The following is a 20,591-nucleotide window of genomic DNA, read 5'->3' as shown; positions in this document are numbered from 1 at the left end:
AAGAGGTGAGGAGGGCCCACTCCAAAGATCTTACATTCTAGAAGGAGGTATACTACACAATAGGTGCCAATGTTTGAGTTGGACCAGCTACACCGGGGTCATGGGATCACCAGAAATAGCAGAAAGAAGAAAACAAATGAAGAGAAGTGAAGAACAAGAAGCAAAACTGTAGAGACACGGACAAGGTAGGGAAACACTGAATGAGTGCGTGAGAGAGAGTGAGACACAAGTCTGATAAATCATTTAATTAGCATATGTACAGATTGACAGCAAGAGTGAGGCTAGGAAAGAAAATAGGTAGGTGTGGAATTAACCTGGTAGTGACACCCCTGAAGAAGAGCGTTTTAAGCGATCTTTTGAAGGACTGGAGACAAGGGAAGAGTAGGATAAGCTGGAGTAGGGCCACAGCTGACCATAGGGTTACTGTTGCCTGGGTGCAGGATTTATTTGTTGCCCTCCCATCCCCCAGTAGGTAGCGCACACACAATTACACACAGACTAACACATACTAACACGCAAACTATCTCTAACACCCACACACTAACACCATACAATAACACACAAACTCACTCTAATAACATATGCTAACTCACCCCTACACACTCTTAACACCACACACTCACTCACAAGCTGCTTTGTTACTAATGCAGGGTCACATAGTGTTGTGTTACATAACACAGCTGAGCACCTTCATTATAGGGGTGCCTGTGGTGTAGTGCCCCTACTTTACGAGAGTAAAGGTCTCCGCCTGGGGAAAAAAGACTGATAAGGTACAGATCACTGTAATCTAAGGTGGGGATACATTCATATGAAAATAATCTGTTAGGTAAAGGAGGGATGAGAGTGCCAAAAAAATAGCTTAATCAAGAGAAGAGCATTCAATAAGAAACTGTGTAATACTAGACACCAAGACAGAATAAAATGCCCCCTGTTATGGCAGTTAGCTATTAATAAATGTAGGAAATCTTAAATCAAGTCGTAGCCAGGATTCCTAAATTCATATGCAATCTAGTTTCTGGCCTTACATGGCTGTGCCAATGAATTTACATGACTATCCTCAACAATAAAATAACTATATATATATATATATATATATATATAGTTATTTTATTGTTGAGGATAGTCATGTAAATTCATTGGCACAGCCATGTTATATATATATATATATATATATACACACACTGTAGCATGCCCATAGGTAGGACACTCCAAAGGAAAGGGGTAGACCCTGAGAATTCTTGTATGTTGTGCATCAGAGGTAAAGAGTGAAAGCAGGCAATGCTTTGAAGATGTTAAGTTTATAACAAGGTATAAATATATTAAGGTATAAATATGATACATTTAATGAGTATATTATGTATTTTGCAGAATTAGCCAAGTACTACCTTTGAAGTATACATGTTCCAAGATAATGGGCGAATTTTATGTGAATATTAATCATGTATTCAATTATGGTGATGCATATTTCTGATATATTTTTCTGCCCTTGGGGGTATATGTAACCGCTTTGGTCTATTGCTTGTTTCCATGTGAGTTATAAACATTATTGTTCACTGGTATAGGTCACTTTAATTAATCGCAATCACATGTCACTTTAGGAGGTCTATTTATTCTTTGGCATTATGTGATCACCCGTGTCAGCCTATGGTTAAGCGCCTGAGGACGTGAAACATGTAAGGCATTGTTTCCTTCCACCAGAACAAGGGCACCTGTAAGTGCGAAAATAAATGCACTTTTTTGCACAAACTTCTAGTTGCCCAGCGTTTTATTTATTGTTGGCATGGAGTCATATCCTGTTTTTTTGTTTTTGTTTTAGCCGTTTTGGAAAAAGACAGAATGTGAGAGTTAATGAGAGGTCAGAAACAATAGTTGCACTGAGGTAGTGAGCGTGCTGGGTTGGGATAATGGTTTTATCATTGACATTGAGGGAGATTGCCAAAGGAATGTTGGCATTAGGAGAAAGGAGGTGAAGAAGTTCTATTTTAGGGATACCGAGGAATCATGCAGACATCCAGTTAGAGGCAAGGCAATTGTGACATGATCAAAGAGGGACGGTGAGAGATCAGTGAGGAAAAATAGATCTGCATAAGGAAGTGGGAATTAAAAAAAAGAGAATAGCTGTTGAACTGTTGAACACAATTGCAAATAAACTATATGTAGTACACTGATGAAAGAAAAGTGCCCATATATATCCATAAAAGTAATCAAGCATCTATATGGCTGTGCGCCTTGACCTTACCTCAAGTTATTTTAGAATCTGTTTAATCTTTGAAGCTAAACTAATTTTATAGGAAATGTTTGCCAATTTGGGCACCTATGGTTGCTATTATGTGTTGTAGAATAATGAAACAAAATGTACTACTAGTTGTTTGTCAGGGGTTGAAAAAAAACTATTGTTTTTTTGTTTGTTATAATGTAGATTGAAAAGCAAGCTAAAAAAAAATATGCAGCCCTGGAGAAATACCTTAAGGTTGGCTCATTTCCACTTAGATAGTTGAAACGCCTGTGTAGATGTTCAATCTGCTCTGCTGAGACTGGAGAGACAAAAGAAGACAACCCATTAGAAATCACCATTGAGCATGTAAAAAAAGAATAAATATCTTTTCATGGTCTAATCAAATGCTGCCATACGTTTCCTTAGCATGTAAGGATCAGTATGTCATTTTTTAAACATTTCCAATGCCAGAATATGCATCACTGGGACGCAAATCAGCAATGATACAGTGCTGGCCATTTGCCTACAGCCAGAAGAATTTCCAGGCAGTGTTCCAAACAAAGTTTAAATTGATTCAAATTGAAGAAGAACTTGTCTTTCAGTACTGCTAAGCCTTTTATAAACATATGACAATGCCAACATTTAAATTCACCATCAAGTTTATATTGGTTATGACAGGTTATATATCATTGGTATGCTTCCACATTAATGGTCATTTCTTACAAAAAACTGAGATGCTTCAATCTTAAATAACTTGTCATGTGTTGTTATGTTCTAAATGGTTAGGCATATTTTTAATCATCTCCTGCTGTCATTGCATTCATGTGGTATACTCACCTCCAACCAGCTGCGGTCCTTATCCTGCTCAGCATTTCAATTCCCACAAGAAAAGTGTCCTCTGTTGTCCTCTCTTGCCTTTCCCCAGCCCCTCTTCCCAGACCCCACATGGGAGGCAGGGACTACCTGGCTCTGTGCAGACTCCAATTGGGTGTTTACTGCGATAATACCTTTCTGACAATGTGGGATCGCTGAGTGTGTGTCAGGCCCCATTCAGGCCTGCCAGTAAGTTCTGATTCTTGGATTCCAGTCCTGCTCTTAGCTTCAGCTTCTGTTTCGTTTCTAAGTTGTGGCCCACCTGTTTGTTATGTTTGTCTCAGTCTGCAGTCTATAGGTATGTTTTATCTCTGTTCTGTGTTTAGATTTAATATTTAGTTTCAGCTTATAAGTAATTCAGTATGCAGGCTTTAGCGCTAGGACCCACCGAATATTGGAGTACTTTAGTGTAGTGGTGGGCTAAGCATACTATGGCCATAATATGTGACTAAATCTCCAATTGTTATCATATAGTCCTAGGCTAGTCCTGTATTTATATGTGTCAGTATTATGTACCAGCTCCTCACTCCATCCCCGGTGTTCCTTGCCTTGTTCCCTGTCCTTTGTTGTGTCCTGTACCATGTATGTCTTGTCTGGCTATGTTTCTTGCTCGGTCTTCCTGTTCCTTGCTCTGTCCCCCTTGCTTGCTTATGTTTCTGCTACTACTATTATGTTTAGCTTCCCTTATCCCAGCCTGCAGCATCCTGCACATGTCTCTGTAGAGCTAAGTCTCATGCCTGCTCCAGGGTGCCTGCAGGATATTACCAAGTTTTGTTCTGGTCAACTATCCGCTGGTATGTCTGGCCCTGGTATGTGGCCGCACAACCCTAGGTGTGGTTGCCCTGTACCAGGCCCTGTCCAACTCCGCTACTGTGCATTAACTCCTGAATTCCATCGATTGGCCGCTCTGGGTCATTACGGTCATCTGTGTGGAGCTAGTCCCTGACAGTGTAGTCAGCATTACGCTGATTGCTGTACAAGAGAACCATTTGATTATTGTACAGGGGAAGTCTACAGGGAGTACCCTGATTACTGTACAGGGGAAGCCTACTTGGATGTCATCAGTGACATCACAGGGGTTCTCTTGAGCCAGTTAATATCCCTGGGGTCACAAAAGACCCCTACGGGGATCTCTAGACAGTGTGCAGGGCTCACTGATAGAAAACAGTGTAAAACAAAAAAGCAAAAGACACAGTGCTGAGAAGAAAGAAGGATACAGAGAGGAGAGATAAAACAAAGATGGAGAAAAAATGGAGAATGGAGAGAGAGAGAGAAAGAAGGGAAGAGAAAAAAGAAAGAATGTTAAGAGAGAATAAAAATAATGAGTAAAGGAAGGGTGAAAATGGGCAAAAGAGTGAGGAAGGGAAATAGAGAAGAAAGAGTGAAATAGAGAAAGAAAAGATGGAGAACGAAAAGAAAGAGGCAAAAGGGATTAGAGGGAGACAGGAGAAAAAAAGAAAGATTTTTGGCCACTTCATTACAATGAAGGACCCATTCTTTGCTGGTGAAGCTGTATGAGATTCTAACTATCCCTTTGAAATGTATTTAATTAAACTTTAATCCCAATAAAGAAATGACTCTAGCAAGTTTAGTTTTTCATCTTCCCCTTCATAATTTGTCTTTTAACCCTCCAATGATGAAGAAAGATCTCTATAGGCACTGTATTTAGCTCATGTGCAGTTCTAGGCATTTTGTGCACTAAGCATTTCAACAAAATGTTAAACTTTATAAATAGCATCATTACAAGGGCCCAAGGTGTGTGTGATACTGCAAGAAGAACACTAACTAGGAACCAGTATTCTGCTTGTAAAAAAGTCATTAACTAATGAGATTCCCTCCAATCTAATCTTTTGTCATATCTCAATAGAAGAGTGATTGCTCTATAATGTACTTTGAGAGAACAATGAAAGGCAAAAAAGTTACAGCTGTGTGCATAAGGCTGCTGTGTTTGACAAGCCTAGAGTAAGATTGTATGGCCTCTTACGGCGAGCACAACTATATATTCCTAAGAAAACTTCTGGAATTTGAATGCACGCATTCACTGCTGGAAATCATACATAACAATGACAAATAATAACATAATTCCATAAACTGGCATACATTTCCCTCATATTATCCTCCTCTGTGTCCTTTCAGCCATTGTTGGTCTTAAATAACTATGATATGTAACCCGTAAAGGTTGTGCTCAAATTTAACTGACGCCTTTACATATAAACTGGATGATTTTATTTATTTTTTTCACAAAGAAGGATATACAGGGTTATAAGGACATTATTAGTAATTGCTTGTTGATGCATTTAGAAATCATATTCCCATTTTGGAGTCAAGAGGTATATTTCTCTAATTTAAAGCAAAATTGGGAATCACTTCATTAGCTTTTTTTCTTCTGGATCAAAAGTAGGGTGTGTCCTTTTCCAATTTAAATTCATACGTTACTATGTGGGTGGGTTTTGGCTTGCCTTATGCATTCTCTGGTTAGATATCTATGATCACAGTAATGTGATGGGAGACTTTAAAAATTCCGTGGGAGAGCTTCATAGAGCTTAGTTGTGTGTAATAAAACAGCTTCTTCTCTGGAGAGGTCTAGCAGGTAGCCTTAGAGACCTGGCTGAACCTGTGTGCTTAATGATGCTTGTGGAAGGCTTTCTCTTTTAAGGAGGGTGTTGAACATATGTGTCCAGTGTGTATTGCATCGTGGTCCGGCAATTTTTGTTGCTTGCTATTTTTTTGGCCATTCAAAAATACCGCTTGATATTATAAAGAGCCACAGGACTAATAATTTGTTGTTAAAATGTTGCTTAAAAGGTGAGCAGGATATGATGTCATTTAACATAATGGTCAAAGATTCTTCTTTCCAAAAACATCAATGCTCTTTTTTTTTTTTTTTTTTTTTTTTTTTTTTTTTTAATATTCCATCACAGAGCAGCCTCTGCATTACAAAAAGGGAGATGCAATAAATTTATGTTTGATATCTCTGGGTGGTAGACGAAAACTGTGGTTCGGTAGTTAATTATTTTTCATCTGTGTAATTGATTCCTAGTCTCGCTGTTTGTTTAGCACCAGTCACCATCCTCCCCTGTCTTTGGATAGAAAGGGAAGGATCATCGTGTGCGGCCGTCTAATTCACTGCCTGGCAGCTTTTAGGCATTGGGGAGAATTAAACAGATGTACAAAAGTACAGAATATTTTATAAATACATACACATTGCTAATCATAAGTCAAAGGTGTTCTTCAACACTGATTCTGCCCTTTAAACTGGGCAAAACTTTGCTCTCTTAATTAGCTAAATATGTGTGCAATAAGGACACATTTTTTTAAATGTGATATTTTTTAATACAAAAGGATCCAGAATCTATCACCTCAACACAGAGAAGACAGACATGATCAATAGCATACAACAGCAAATTAATCACAGGTCTGCCATATTGCTGAGTCTTGACATACAGAGGGAATTTTATTGGATGTGCACTCCATCTCACATATTGTAAGACTGAAATAATGGCACGTGAATAAATAAATAACACAGTCCATATTGCAGTTTGAATAGGCTTTACCAGAAATCCATGCCATGTAAAAAAAAACAGTATATATATATATATATATATATATATATATATATATATAAATATACCGTATATTGTTATATAATAACAGAGTATGGTCTTCTAAAGCTGTTATCCATCTGTCTGCAAAACTACACATGTTCTATGCCGCTGTTTTTTATTTTTTGGATCTGGTATGCTAACTAAACCTCATAGTGTAAGTAACCACAGGTATTACCAAGATTACCTTCTTTTGCTATATTTCCCTATTTAGATTATTTACATGACTATGATGTTCTTATGATACCCCCAAAAGAATAATCTAGTGGGCTGTTTAGAAATAACTTCTTCTTAATCTGACCTTTTGAAATCCCTGCAAAAAATGCATGATAAACCCCTTAATGAGTCACAAGACTGTTTTTTACTTCTATACTTTGGGACAAAGGCTGTTGTAACATTTTTACACTGTTGCTGTTTAGCTGTAATTTTCATCCTTCTCATTTAGTGCACCCACACAAAGGGGTTTCTTTAGATACCATTATTTTTATCATATCATCTAATTTACCATAAAAAGGGCTTTTTCTCACTTTTATTTGAAAATCTTTTACTCGTCTGCAATATGTGTTCAGCAACATCTCCTGAGTACAGTGATGCAATGGGTTTGTTGGGATTTTTGGGAGATAAAATGCCAGCTTTGTGAGGTGTGCATTTTTTGGAATTTTGACATCTGGTCAGTCTGTGCCCATGTCCTATTTTGTGACATCTTTAAAGGTGATTGGGGTACGGGGTTGTGTTGCTGAATGCCTCGATATCAAGGCATGTCAGCAACACCGATTATGCTTAGGAAGCAATTCTGGATTGCTTTCTAAGCTCTGTTTTAGCCCGATTTTTTTTGGTGGGGGCTTTCCTCCCAATATCCACAGCTAGCCTCACTTGTGAGGCTTCCGAGGATGCTGGAGAGCTGCTGATCACAGTGACACCGCTGAGATTGCGGCAATTGCAGGTATTTAAAAGCATGAATGCATTTCATCGCGAGCCCGTGCATGTATGGGCTTTGTCGTGAAGGAGTTAAATTAAAGTGATGGTGATTTGTGGGCACACATTTAACATAAGAAAACTCACTTCGTACTCATCTATCCCTTACTGTATCTGAAAAAAGAAAGGGTTAACCGTATATAGGGGGGTAATTCAATGGACCTTTTTAAATGTAGTTGGAGTCAGAAAATACAGTCGTTCTCTACACAGTATGAACCTGGCAAATTAATGTTCATCACTAAAAAGAAAATGAATGAACATACTGATCCAAAATGCATATAAGCAGTAAGCGACTATATCACCTAATCACACCACAGCGTGCGCTATGAGAACGGCCAAACCACTTAACCACCACTTAGATCAAACCAAAAAATACAAAAGTATGTTGGAGTGCACAGCTGACACTGCAAATGGCAATTACAGACAAATGCTATGGGAAACTTGCAACAACCTTTCCAAATAGGCTATATAATAAATGTTAGACAATGGCCTGTGTATATATACGTTTGTTGGGCTAAAACACAGGGCTAAGGAGAAGAATATAGAGAGAAACAGACACTAGAGATATTTGACAGTGGGTATAATACATCTTTGCAGATATCAAAAGCACTGCATTCGTAAACAATAACAACAACAATTGTAGAATTCACAATTAGTCCATGAGGCTTAGTCAGGCTGTGGAATTGCCAATTGCCCAGGTTCCTAGTGTTTAACAAGGCAGGTTTATAACACCGGTATAACAATAAAAGCTCTTTGTTGATGATATGTTTTTAAGTTTTGAGTGACGAGTGACCTATAATTATTTTGGGAGCAATATGTGGCCCAGGGGCCTCCTAATAAACTGTCCCATCTCATATGCTACTATTTTTAAAAGTTATCAAACATCAAATGGGTTAATAATATCAACGTCTGTCACAGAGCAGACTTTCCTGTCTCCAAGGCAAGAATCCATGAGCTAATACATTGTGTACAAATAGGAATCTTGGCAAAATTATATAGGGGAAGACATGTTCTATTCTAACTGCGGAATCGATAAGAACACAATGTGTTGGGTGTCCTACCAGTCGCTTTTCCTCTGTATTTATTTCCCTGCTCATTGTTACTAGATTATTAAAGATAATAACATGATCATTTTGGAAACACTGCTGATGTAAAAAAAATACAAAATAGCATTTCTTTTTATGAGTAGCCAAGGGAGGATTTTTAACAGTTCAATTATCACAGTCTATTTTGCTGTTCTCTGCATGAAGAACTGTCTTTATACAGATTTGCAAAGCATACAGTGTTGTCACAAAAATATTTTTTGATGTATTGATTTCATGTATAAGTTTGTATCAAAAACAATTATCTCGAAATTGTCATTTGCTTTCACATGAGGAGTGAAAGGGTCTTTTCTGTAAAAATAAAAATGAATATACAGTCTTAGACAGCATGGCAACATACAAGGTATTACTCTGTTGTGACATCCATTGTCTTTTGATTTATGTCATCTGCTAAAATGTTTAAAGTTTTCAATGTATTGCATCCTTCTGGATCCCCCCCTCATGGCTTTACTGCAACCTCATGGTCTCTGGGTGCATGATAAGGTTTGTAGTCGTATATTCTAGAGGCGCCTGCTCCTTGTTGTATACTTTTACAGCTTGAGCAAAGCTAGTTGAGCAAAGACACAATCAGTGATGATTTAGGCTGAATAATTGGTTTCAAAACTACCTAAATGCATGAAATGATCTACCATCTACACTTATAGCATATATGTGTATGTGTATATCTATTGTTCAAAACTAAAGTAGTGCTTATATATAAATACACGATTAATAGCGTAAAAGTTACAAAACATAAAATACAACAGGATGTGACATTACCCATTGTACAGTGCATTGGAATATGATGGTGCTATATAAATCGATAAATGATAATTTTCACAAATAGCATGACAGCATGGCAAAACAAGATGACAATGACTGGCCAAAGTGCAAATATTAAGAAAATGTAACATAAAAGTGTATTTATTGCTGGTTGTGCATACATTTTAGCTATATGCCACTGTTGTTTTATCAACTAATCATTTTAATTGCGCAGAAAAATAATATTTACAAAAATGCCCACTCTTTGAAATTATTTAACAGATCACATCATAAGAAGTTCTTACTGCACATATTCAGAAAATAGCGTAAATGGTTAAAAATTATCTTGATTTGTTTCCACAGAAAAATCAGTACTAAAAGCTCTGATTAGCTCAAGTTATTCATTGTTAATCTTTATCGTGATTTTCTCCAGAGGATAGAGATTTCCCACAATGTCCTCCCAAACCCGCCCCTCACCTATTGAACTTCTCATTCCTTATGTTTTTTATTTAGCAACATTCAAAAATAGTCAATAAAACAAGAGACAACCAAATACACTTGCAGCTGTGCTGTAGTACTGTCCGCCTGTCACGTCTGTCCGGTGAATTTCAGCATTTCACTTACTGTAGTCAGGGGCTTTAGCGAGGGACCAAGTCAATGACTACATGCATATGAAAATATATGCTAGAAAAAGGAAAACTGCTGTCCTACTATGTACGGTGTGCAGCGCAAAAATAAATGCTTGAAACTGATAAATATAACTTTTAAGACTGGAGAAGACTGTCATACACATACCCATCAAGAGAACAGAGATAGAAGATGTTGAGTCCTAAAGATGGGATGTCCCTCGTGAAGAGGGTCACATGGGAAATTTGCCACAGCCATGTGACCAAAAAGTTTAATGCCAAGGCAACACAATACAATTCTCAAATGTTTTTCGGTATTTTATAGTGATATTCACAGCTTTGTGTATAAGTAAATTATTTTATTAAGATTACTTATAGCTTGCACTTTTAATATTTCCCCATCACTGTAATTGTTTTGGAGATATTTGGTTTAAAGTTAAGGGAGTATATGGCCTTATGGAAGCTGAGATATGTGGCAAAATTAACATGTCTGATCAATTTCCTTAAATTACTTCCCTTCTCCTTCCCCCATAACAAAAAGGCTACCTAAACCAATCAATAACAATCAGCAACTTAACAAACCATTTGGAGTTGTAAGGTAAGATGGTTACTTCCGTGATACAGGTAAGTGATTAGATCCAATAATGAGATAAAACATGTCTCTGGTAATTGAATACATATTCTTCCATATGACCTAAAACACAGTGATACATTTTATTTCCTATTAATGAACCTGGCTCATTGTATCCCACATTTTCCTACTGTTGTCTATTGGAGGATTGCTATTTACTTGGGATAACTCTGTCTCTGGCAATTGAGTCAGCCCAAGGTGTGTTTTAATACACGTGTATTGCTATGATATAATAACTCCATTATATGATTTTTTATTTTTTTTTATAACAGCAAAACCAATCCACAAAACAATAGAAATGACAGACCTGCCTAATTTTTATTGTTTGACATTCTGGAACTAATGATTTAGACTAAACATTTACAAAAGGTTAATTATTTCTTTGAATGTGTCAAGTGCAGAGAACGTGTAATGGGTGAGGGCATGCAATGTAGTAGTTATCAAAACAGAAGAAAATTATTAACGTAAAATGTTGAACATACGCGTTCTATATTAGTCAATCGTGAAAGGATGGGTCACTTTATAAAAAAAAAAAGCGTTTTTACCAAAAATGTGATTACGTTTTATTTTGTTTACAGAAATTGCTATAAATACATTTTGCACAGACAGAGCATTAAATGAAAAGCAGCTGGCGCAGGTACTACACAAAATGCAGATTTTAACTGCAAAGACTGTACTAAATATAAAGAACCAAAAACAGTGATTTGTGCACTCAGTGAGTATTCACAAAAACAAAGGAAAATATATTCCAATCATTTAGATTAACATTAAAAGAAAAAGAAAGAAGTACATTGTGCAAAAATGTCAGGAAACACAAGTATGGCAGCTCGTGATATAAATTAATTATAAAATACAAATGTTACTTTATGGGACAAGGCGAATGGGGGCCTCTTCGACTGTTATGCCCTTGGGAAGACAGGACATTTTTAGCAGCCAACCATGGGGACTATGGGGATCGGTTATCTAACCTTTTTCCAAACCATTGTGTAAACATATGAATACTTAAATACCAAGATCTACATTTAGAAAATTATTTGTCAAATAGGATCAACAAAGGATCAAACTGGGACAGTCATGTCACTGATGCTGCCTCTGGCCTAATTACACTTTTTAATATAGGATATATTTTTCTCTACCAGTCAATTCTAATTTCATGTATTCTATTACTTTCTACATTTTCCACAAGGAAGTTCTTCTGTCAATCCAATATCTTTCTCATGCATAAGTAATTATTTCCCCATCAATTCAAAGCATGACCTCTTTACTGCCAGTTATCAAAGTCTTATAAAAAACACTTCCATAGTTGGCATTACAGTTAACCTTACTGTATATTATAAAAAAATATATCACAATAAACTTGAAACAATGGGTCGGGGGGTTATTGAAAAATAAAAATATATATTATTTGAAAAACAAATTTTATACTTATTTAATACTCATTATTCAGTGTGACCTCATATAATAATATACTTATTGTGTTATTGTCAATGTCTATAACATGTTAGGAAAGTAATGCTAAGACCTATATCAAATATGTTTTTTTTATGATCTTTGTATCAGAGTACTATGTATTCTACAAGCTTATATATAAACCTTTAAGAACCAGGATTCATTGCAATGGTGCTGACAGTTTATTTTAAGGTCATCTGACAGGACACCAGAATAAGACTATACCCGTATAACCCTTATAGACATGCCACTGATCCAGAATTAAAAGCATGACCCCTAACTTCCACAAATGCTAAGAACAGGGTCACAGCTACGGGGTCTATAGAATAGGCAGCTACAGGCAGAACACAACGAGCAGACAGACAACAAGGGGATTGGTAGAATGAGCAGACTGTTCAGGGAGTCTGTAGGATGAGCAGACTGGCCAGGGGGTCTGTAGGATGAGCAGCCTGACCAGGGGGGCAGTAGCACAGTGCCATGGGATAATACAGAAGAGTAGTCAAAGTCCATGCCAATAGCGCAAAGTCCAGGTTATCCAAGTTAATCATAGTACAAAGGTATAAACCATGTTCAATGCTGAAGTTCAAGCCAAGGCTCAAAACCCAAATAACAAGTAGTAATACAGCAATCCTTAATATACAAACAGGGCCACGACCGCAATGCTCGAGTCAGGAGCTAGGAGTATACCCAAGTATTTATTGGTTGCCGTAGCAAGCCACAGGTGATGTAGAAGCAGATGGGTATCTTATGTCCATGGGGAGGTAGAGAGTCCAGCAACCCCACAGCCACCTGGTGGAATAATAGTTTCTTATACTAACCACCAGAGGCAGCATTGCTGGTTAAAACTCCCAAGGCTGGTGACACTTCTGAGCATGCAACATAGCTGTCTCCATATGACTTACTGAGTCTTGTATGACGCCAGCATAGTAACTCCTTGCTTTAATGCAGAAAATTATTTGTGGACCTATATCCAAAAGAAACCTGTGCATCTGTACCTGCATATATTTGTCACCTTGTTATATCCACAATTCACCCAGTGGAAATCAGAGCTGGATAAATGTGTTTAATATCTTAGTGACCATGTACCATTACACTCCTAGGTTCTAGACATTCCTTGCTCAAGTACTGTCTATTCTCACTTCAAGGCTATTTTGGCCTCAGATCCATCCCATTATTTTAGGCACATGCTTGCTGCCTCCTATAAAAGGAGAAGGAAAGGGAAAGCTCCAGGGGAATGATGGTAGGCCATTATTTCATTTTTAGACCACTAGTGCTACATAAATCTCCATGATATAGAAGATTAAACATTGCTTACCTTAGAGCAGGCCCGGACTGGCCATCGGGCACACCGGGCATTTTCCCAGTGGGCCGGGCGGCCCAGGGCCGGATTGACGTAGGGGCTGATGGAGCTGCAGCTCCAGGGCCCTACCTTAAAATAGGCTCAGTCAGGACCGGACTGACTGGGCCTATGCGGCCGCATTAACGCAGGGCATAAGGGGTACCTGCCCCTTAAGCCCGCAGCAACTGCGACCGGGTCCGCCACTCTAGGGGGCCGGGCAGCCCCCACCAGGGCCGGCCTTAGGGGTGCGCGGCCGCACAGGGCTTAAATTAAAACATCGGGGGGGGGGGTTTGTTTAACTTTATTTAACATGGAGGATGTTAAATAAAGTTTTAAAAAAACTACAAAAAAACCCCCGATGTTTTAATTTAAGCCCTGTGTGGCCACAGACCCCTAAGGCCGGCCCTGGTGGGGGCTGCCCAGCCCCCTAGAGTGGCGGACCCGGTCACAGTTGCTGCTTACTCCGGCAACAAGGTAAGTAGGGTAAGGGTTAGATAGAAAGGGGTAGAGGGGATAGATATTGAGTACATATTGAGAAATGGGGAAGGGGGTACATAGTGATAAGGGGCAGATAAGAAGGGGAGAGGGGGTAGTGTGAATGCGTACAAGAATGAATGAAAAAATGTGTGGATGAATTGTGTGAATGCGTATGAGAATGAATGAATTCATGTGTGGATGAATTTCTTGAATGATTTGTGAGACTGCATTAATGAATGTGTGTTAATGATTTGTGTGAATGAGTGAGTAAGTGTTTGTGTCTATCATGAATGTTTAAGTGATTTGGGGAAAGGGGAAGATGGTACATGAAGGGTGGGATTTAACAATAAATAAATAAAAATGGGCTGCTCAGTCTTAAATGCCTGGGCCTATTTTTTGTCCCAGTCCGGGCCTGCCTTAGAGACCCACTGCAGTTTGGGCCATCAACAATAGCCAGTGTTTGGAGGTCTGATGGCCACAATACAGGTTTGTACAGCCACTGGCAAAGACCTCCATTTTAGTGATTCCTTTTTTTGTGGCCTGCAAACCACCAGATATTGCTGACCATGCAATATGACAACAAATTACTGAACACAGCATGATTAAACAAGGTCAATGATTGTGCAGGAAGGTGAGCAAGCCTCCATCCCATTTTAACAACAGGGGTGAAAGAGGAGTAGACAGGACTGGGCTTGTGAGTGCCAGTGTTGGAGGCTTGTCCGAGATCCTACTATGATTAAATATTGTGATTAATCTTAAGGCGTATATGTTTTTAAATCAATCCTACATGGACATTTTATTGGATGTTTTGAAAGACGTGTCACGTTGCTAATTTTGGATTTTAGAGTTCAGCTTACTTGATAAAACCATATCATTAGGTTTCCAGGATCCATCTAATCTGTAAACCACAGTCAACGTCTGGTACCTGCCTCACAAAGGATTTACAAGACTATTCCTCCATATTATGCCACTGCTCCCATTGAAGTGGTAGCTGATAACATCCTGGTATATTCAGAAGGCTTCGGGAAAAGAGTTCAGGATAGGTAAAAAAATTAGTTATGCAGTTTTTGGTGCGTGAAAAATAATTGTGTATGCTTACACAACCAGTTGCACATCCACAATGAAATCACATAATTACACAGGTGACTCAGCGATGATATTGTTCACAGCCAGAGAAGAGGGATGCTGAGGGAATAAAGGTAACCAGATTTCCTTTTGAACATATGCATCCTTAAGGACATCAAAGATTTGAATACAAACCTCCTTATACTTTCTATAAGGGTCACTCATTAAGGCAGCTGGTGGTCTTGCAAAGAGGCAAAATGGAATGGTGAGAGCTAAGTCTCAATGCTATTAATGTCTTAATGAAATCAGTATACTTGAGGAGCCAAAGAAACTGACTTATATGGTCTTAATAAGAAAGTAAACAATTACAAACTTTTTCCCATAAATGGGGCGTTTTTGTGCATGAAATAAGTAGTCAACATATCACACAGGTTATTGCTATGGTTGTAAGGAGCGGGAGAGTTTTGAGGAAAAAAAGTTAACCTCCCAAAACCTCACTTGATTTAAGAACAGGGCTTACATTAAAAAGAAGGCATGCTGCAATGCAGCACAGAACATAAAACATTATTAGCAGAGATAAAACTTGTGTATGATTGGAAACAGTCAAGCATGCAAAACACGATGACTCCAGGGGTACAAAATTTAGTGGCATCGTGGCCGGAATAGCATATGAGGATGGAGGGTGGCCTGGTGGAAATGGGAATGGGATATGACAAAAATCCGAGGGCTGAGTGGTACATGGGAGTAAGTACTGGGTATTAATCCTCCTCCTCAAGACAGTTAATGGTAGTAAGTAGTCTTTGAGCAAGCTGAGGGTCGGCCTGGTCAGCCAGGATCAGGCAGTTCCTGGCAAAAGCCACAAAGCATCCATTTAGCCTGCATGCCTAAACCATGATGTGTGGTGGGAACAGGGATCTGTGTTTGCCCAAGTAAGCGCTTCTTTGCATGCTATTAGAGACCTTGGATGAACAGCTTGGAGAAATGTTTATACATTTTGGGGCTCGTACATCCATTATTACAAATGATTCAATGTATAAGTGCCTCTGTCAGTACAACACAATACAATGTGTTGACATTATATGTAAAAACTGTTTACACATACCTTTCTCTATGTTAATCTCCTAAATCTGAGTGAATCATAAAATGGTTCTGTATACAACATAAAAAAACTACTGACTAAGCAAGGTTCTGAATATGATGGTAAAACTTCACAAAAATAAAAATTTTTTAAAAGAACAGTCACATATTTTTATGTTTAGCTTCCCTATGTTATACCACCCACAAATTTTCATGATCAAAGATGCATAAGAGTATGTATGTGCTGTATATATGTATGTATGTAAGTACTGTATATATATATATATATATATATATATATATATAGTTTTATTTATATAGCTCTAACAGCTGTATTTATAGTTTACAGTACAATAAAGGGGAGGTATAATATGTGCGGTTATATAAATAGTATAGTTATCATACAAACATTATCAGTGTACATTACGAAGAGAGGTCCCTGCCCTGTAGAATTTTCTCGTAAAGTGTGTCTACAAAAGTAAGCCCTAGACACCACACACTTATTCTGTTCCTTGCAGAGTGTTTCCATAATTCCATAGGGCTATTAAGTCGCTACATTTTTACTCCCAGCACCCCCGTGTGTCTAACTGGCAACCGTTACACGTGTTACCTATTTTTTTTAATTCATGAATGTGTTTTCAACTTTATTTTTAACATTGGGTCTGAACTAAAATCCTTGGGACCCAGGGTTAAACCAAGGAGTAGATGAAATATATTTAAACAGTGAAACAAAATGCTGTGTAAAGCACTGTTTGATAAGTCTTTAGTGCACAATGTGATTCCACAGCGCAGTCAAGGACTGATTCAAGGTAACAATCTGTTCCAGGCACTCCATGTGCATTATTACTAAAGTGCACTACTTTTCTCAGGTTCTAAAAAGAAAATTAGGAAGCAGACAGCTCGACCAAGGCTTCTGTATTGATCATGACAAACCAAGATGTGACGTTTATTAAGAAACAACTCTAAATACAGAATACTCTGGGCTCCTTTCAGAAACTCTCTCAAAAACATCAATGATACATTATTGGTAATAATGTAACGAGAAAAATCTAGTGGAACGTCCTCTCACTGTTCCCAGACAGACATTTCATACTCAACTCTGATTTAATGATCTCTGAGCATCACAGCTGGTGTTTTTACTCGCTAGTATATTTCTGTTGAAATCCTTAAATACATATAATTAAGAATATGTTTGTCTGGTTTTAGAAACATTTGATCACCACCATTTCCAATTCACTAGATATTGTAGTCTTTGATAGGGGCTTTAAAGGGTTAAGTCTCAAGTTAAACTCATTTAGACAGTTTGCAGGTATGCATACAATATTTATATTCTATTTTACTTAGTATTCACAAGATACTGAGGAGGAACATTTGGAGCTGCAAGGGCACATCCTCTGTGTAAAGTTTAACTTTAAGTATGTCATACATACATACATATAATACACAGTACTGTGTTGTGTTTAAAAACCCTTTTAAAAATAGACATGTTAATAGTTTATTTTTAACAAAATGCAAAGTAAGTGAACAGACGAAAAATCTAAATCAAATCAATGTTTGGTGTGACCACCCTTTGCCTTCAAAACAGCATCAATTCTTCTAGTTACACACTGGACAAAGTCTAGGATTTTGTATAGATATAGTTGGGTGTATGGACTAAAAATTGTACCATGTAGGTGCTAATGATCACCAATTTAGTATGCAGGTTGAAACACAAGCATTTACTGAAACAGAAAAGGCTGTCTAAGAGGAATAAAACTGGGTGAGGAACATCCTAACTCAATAACAGGATAAGGTTGCTGAAGATTGCAAGGTAGACATGGGTTTTCACACGTTCTGCCCAAGCTCTTTTGAAGAAGCAAAAATAAATGAGCAAAGTTGAGGACCTTTGAAGCAGTGGTCAGCCAAGGAAACTTACAGCAGCCGATGAAAGACACACTATGCTTACTTTCCTACCCAATAGGAAGATGTCCAGGGCAGGTCAGAAGAAAATGCTATACCTCCAACATGAAAGAATTGATGCTGTTTTGAAGGCACCGTTGGGGGGGGGGGGGTCACACCGAATTTTCATTTGATTTAGGTTTTTCTCCTGTATACTCACTTTGCATTTTATTAAATGATAAAAATACAATATTGACATGTCTATTTTTAATAGCATTCTTTACACTCACCTAAAATGTTTGTATAGCACTATATATATATATATATATATATATATATATATATATATATATATATAAAATACATAATAAGTTTTTTAGTAGGGTGGAGAACTGGTTTAATGACAGTGTCTTTAGAAGCAAACCAGTTTATCTACATTCCTTTCCCACGCTAACATGCAGTACTTCATTCCAAATGAGATCCCTGTATCAATACAGACTGCCGCAGAGAAGTGAATGGGCCACCATCAAGCCAATGCTATCTTCTTTCACACAGCATCCTTGATTACTTTTAAATCTAGGCTCAACCTAATGTGTATGAAATCTGCCCTTTCACGGATGAAACGGATATTTGGCCACCAGATATTGGGAACTGTCCTTAAACCTTTCTTTCTTTCTAACCATCTGTGTTCCTTGCTGCCCTGATAGAGTATAACTGTTTGTGTCGATATGATAAGGTTTGTATCATTACTGTATAGACTCACACAGAGTTCATTTGCCAACTTACTTAACCCTTTCAAGCTTGATATGATGTTTGATATTAAAGTTACAATAGTAAAAATAATCTATGGTTTTATCAGAGGATGAATATGCCTTGTGTGTTCATGCAGATATCTGCAACACTTTAAATATATAATGTAACTAATCAATCATCTGGAATTCTCCATATTATGTATTTATGTATGACTACTAGGAAACAAGCCAATCTGTGGAGTTTAAAGGGTTATTCAGCATTTTATCATTTAACCGATCATATTTTGACATTATAATTTAACTACTACTAATAGTTTTCACACTATGCCCCTGTCAATACCCTTAATTATATACCCAGAGCAAATACTAGGTGTCTGAGGCATGGCCAAAGGTTGTGCCCCTCGACAATTTTGTATTTGCTTCTGGTAAAAAAGAACCCCAATTAAGATGTTTTTTGAATTTTGCCATTTTTATAGCACCACCTCTCTTCGCAGTGAATTCCATACCTTTGTTGCCCTTACTGTAAAAAATCCCTTCCTTTGTTGTCTACAAAATCTTCCCTCATCCAGTCTCAGAAGATGACTTTGGTTCTTTGTACATTTCTGTTAATGAACGTCACTCTTCATATTGTCCCTGCACATATTTATACAATGTGGTAATATCCCTTCTAAGACACCATTTTTCTGGCATATATAAATGCAACTTTTTTTAGTCTATATATGTTTAACTTTGCATTTGTCTGTAAGAACATCATATGAAGTACATCCCAGTGTCTGTCCATGAAACACTGCCAGAGATTTACATGCGCTCCTCAGTATGCATTAGCATCCCTAGGACATCGGAGAGCAAGATAACTTAAAATAGTTTAACTTGGTATCTTTTTTTTTTTTTGGAACATACAGGTTCTATATTTCCCCTTCATTGTACTATTATTATTATTTATTGTTTTATATAGCGCAATCATATTCCATAGCGCTGTACAATGGGTAGAGGACATAACAAGTACTAAATAGCATAACAATTTGACTTACAGGTGAGAAGGGCCCTGCTCAAAGCAGCTTACAATCTAGAAGATATAAGTCACATTAACTGCTATTGCATAGCAAAACTGTTTATCCAACCACTTTAAATAAGTATTTTTGTTTTATATATATATATATATATATATTTACAAAATTGGCGTTATAAAAATCGTATTGCAGGTTTTCCTAAATGAGCAAAGTTTGAAATACATTACAGATTGCAGTTGACCCATGTACAGGATCAGGCACCACAATGCTCTTAGCTTACAACATTGTTCACCAGATACATCTAGCCGATCATGATTAACACTTTAGATTCCAATCCTATTTCAAACCCACGCCCCTACTCTGCAGCTACGAATGAGTTAAGGAAGTTTGCATAAAATAAATGTTTCAGATGAAAAAGCAGAAGATATACCCTCAATAAACAATGGGCACTGTATGATCAAAATATAGCCTACATTTAAACCCTGCCTAATGCCAATCGTGGGCAGTGCTGCACAGCATGGGTTAAGAAAGGTATCATTATGAGAATAATGGAGATTACTACGACATAATATTAAAGGGGTGATCACCCCATCATCCGCGATCCCCCTATATCCCAGGACAGAAGTGGAGTGCTACTTACAGCCTGTCTTGTCTGCAAGCTCCTGGGTGTGCAGGGATCGAGACTGGGAGAATCCCATATCAGCCTTCACTGTGCCCACTGAGGGGACCCCCAACACACAGATCCACAGGGGAGAGGGGGCAACAGACACAGGGTCAC

At 37.8% G+C, this 20,591-nt stretch overlaps 1 protein-coding gene across 1 annotated transcript in view; it reads right to left on the bottom strand.

Annotated features, from left to right (window-relative positions):
• LOC149289052 (calcineurin B homologous protein 3-like) overlaps positions 1-20,591 on the bottom strand; it is a 70,463-nt gene that overhangs the window by 16,415 nt on the left and 33,457 nt on the right. Inside the window, exon 2 of the mRNA XM_089490990.1 lies at positions 2,465-2,534. Coding sequence (XP_089347116.1) covers positions 2,465-2,534 — 70 coding nt within the window. The remainder of the gene's footprint in view (positions 1-2,464; positions 2,535-20,591) is intronic.

Source organism: Sceloporus occidentalis, unplaced genomic scaffold (assembly GCF_023333645.1).
Source record: "Sceloporus occidentalis isolate IW3139 unplaced genomic scaffold, rSceOcc1.0.p SCAF_48, whole genome shotgun sequence".
Lineage (NCBI taxonomy): Eukaryota > Metazoa > Chordata > Lepidosauria > Squamata > Phrynosomatidae > Sceloporus > Sceloporus occidentalis.
The sequence above is the reverse complement of the archived record's forward strand: the minus strand, read 5'-3'. Positions and strand labels throughout refer to the sequence as shown.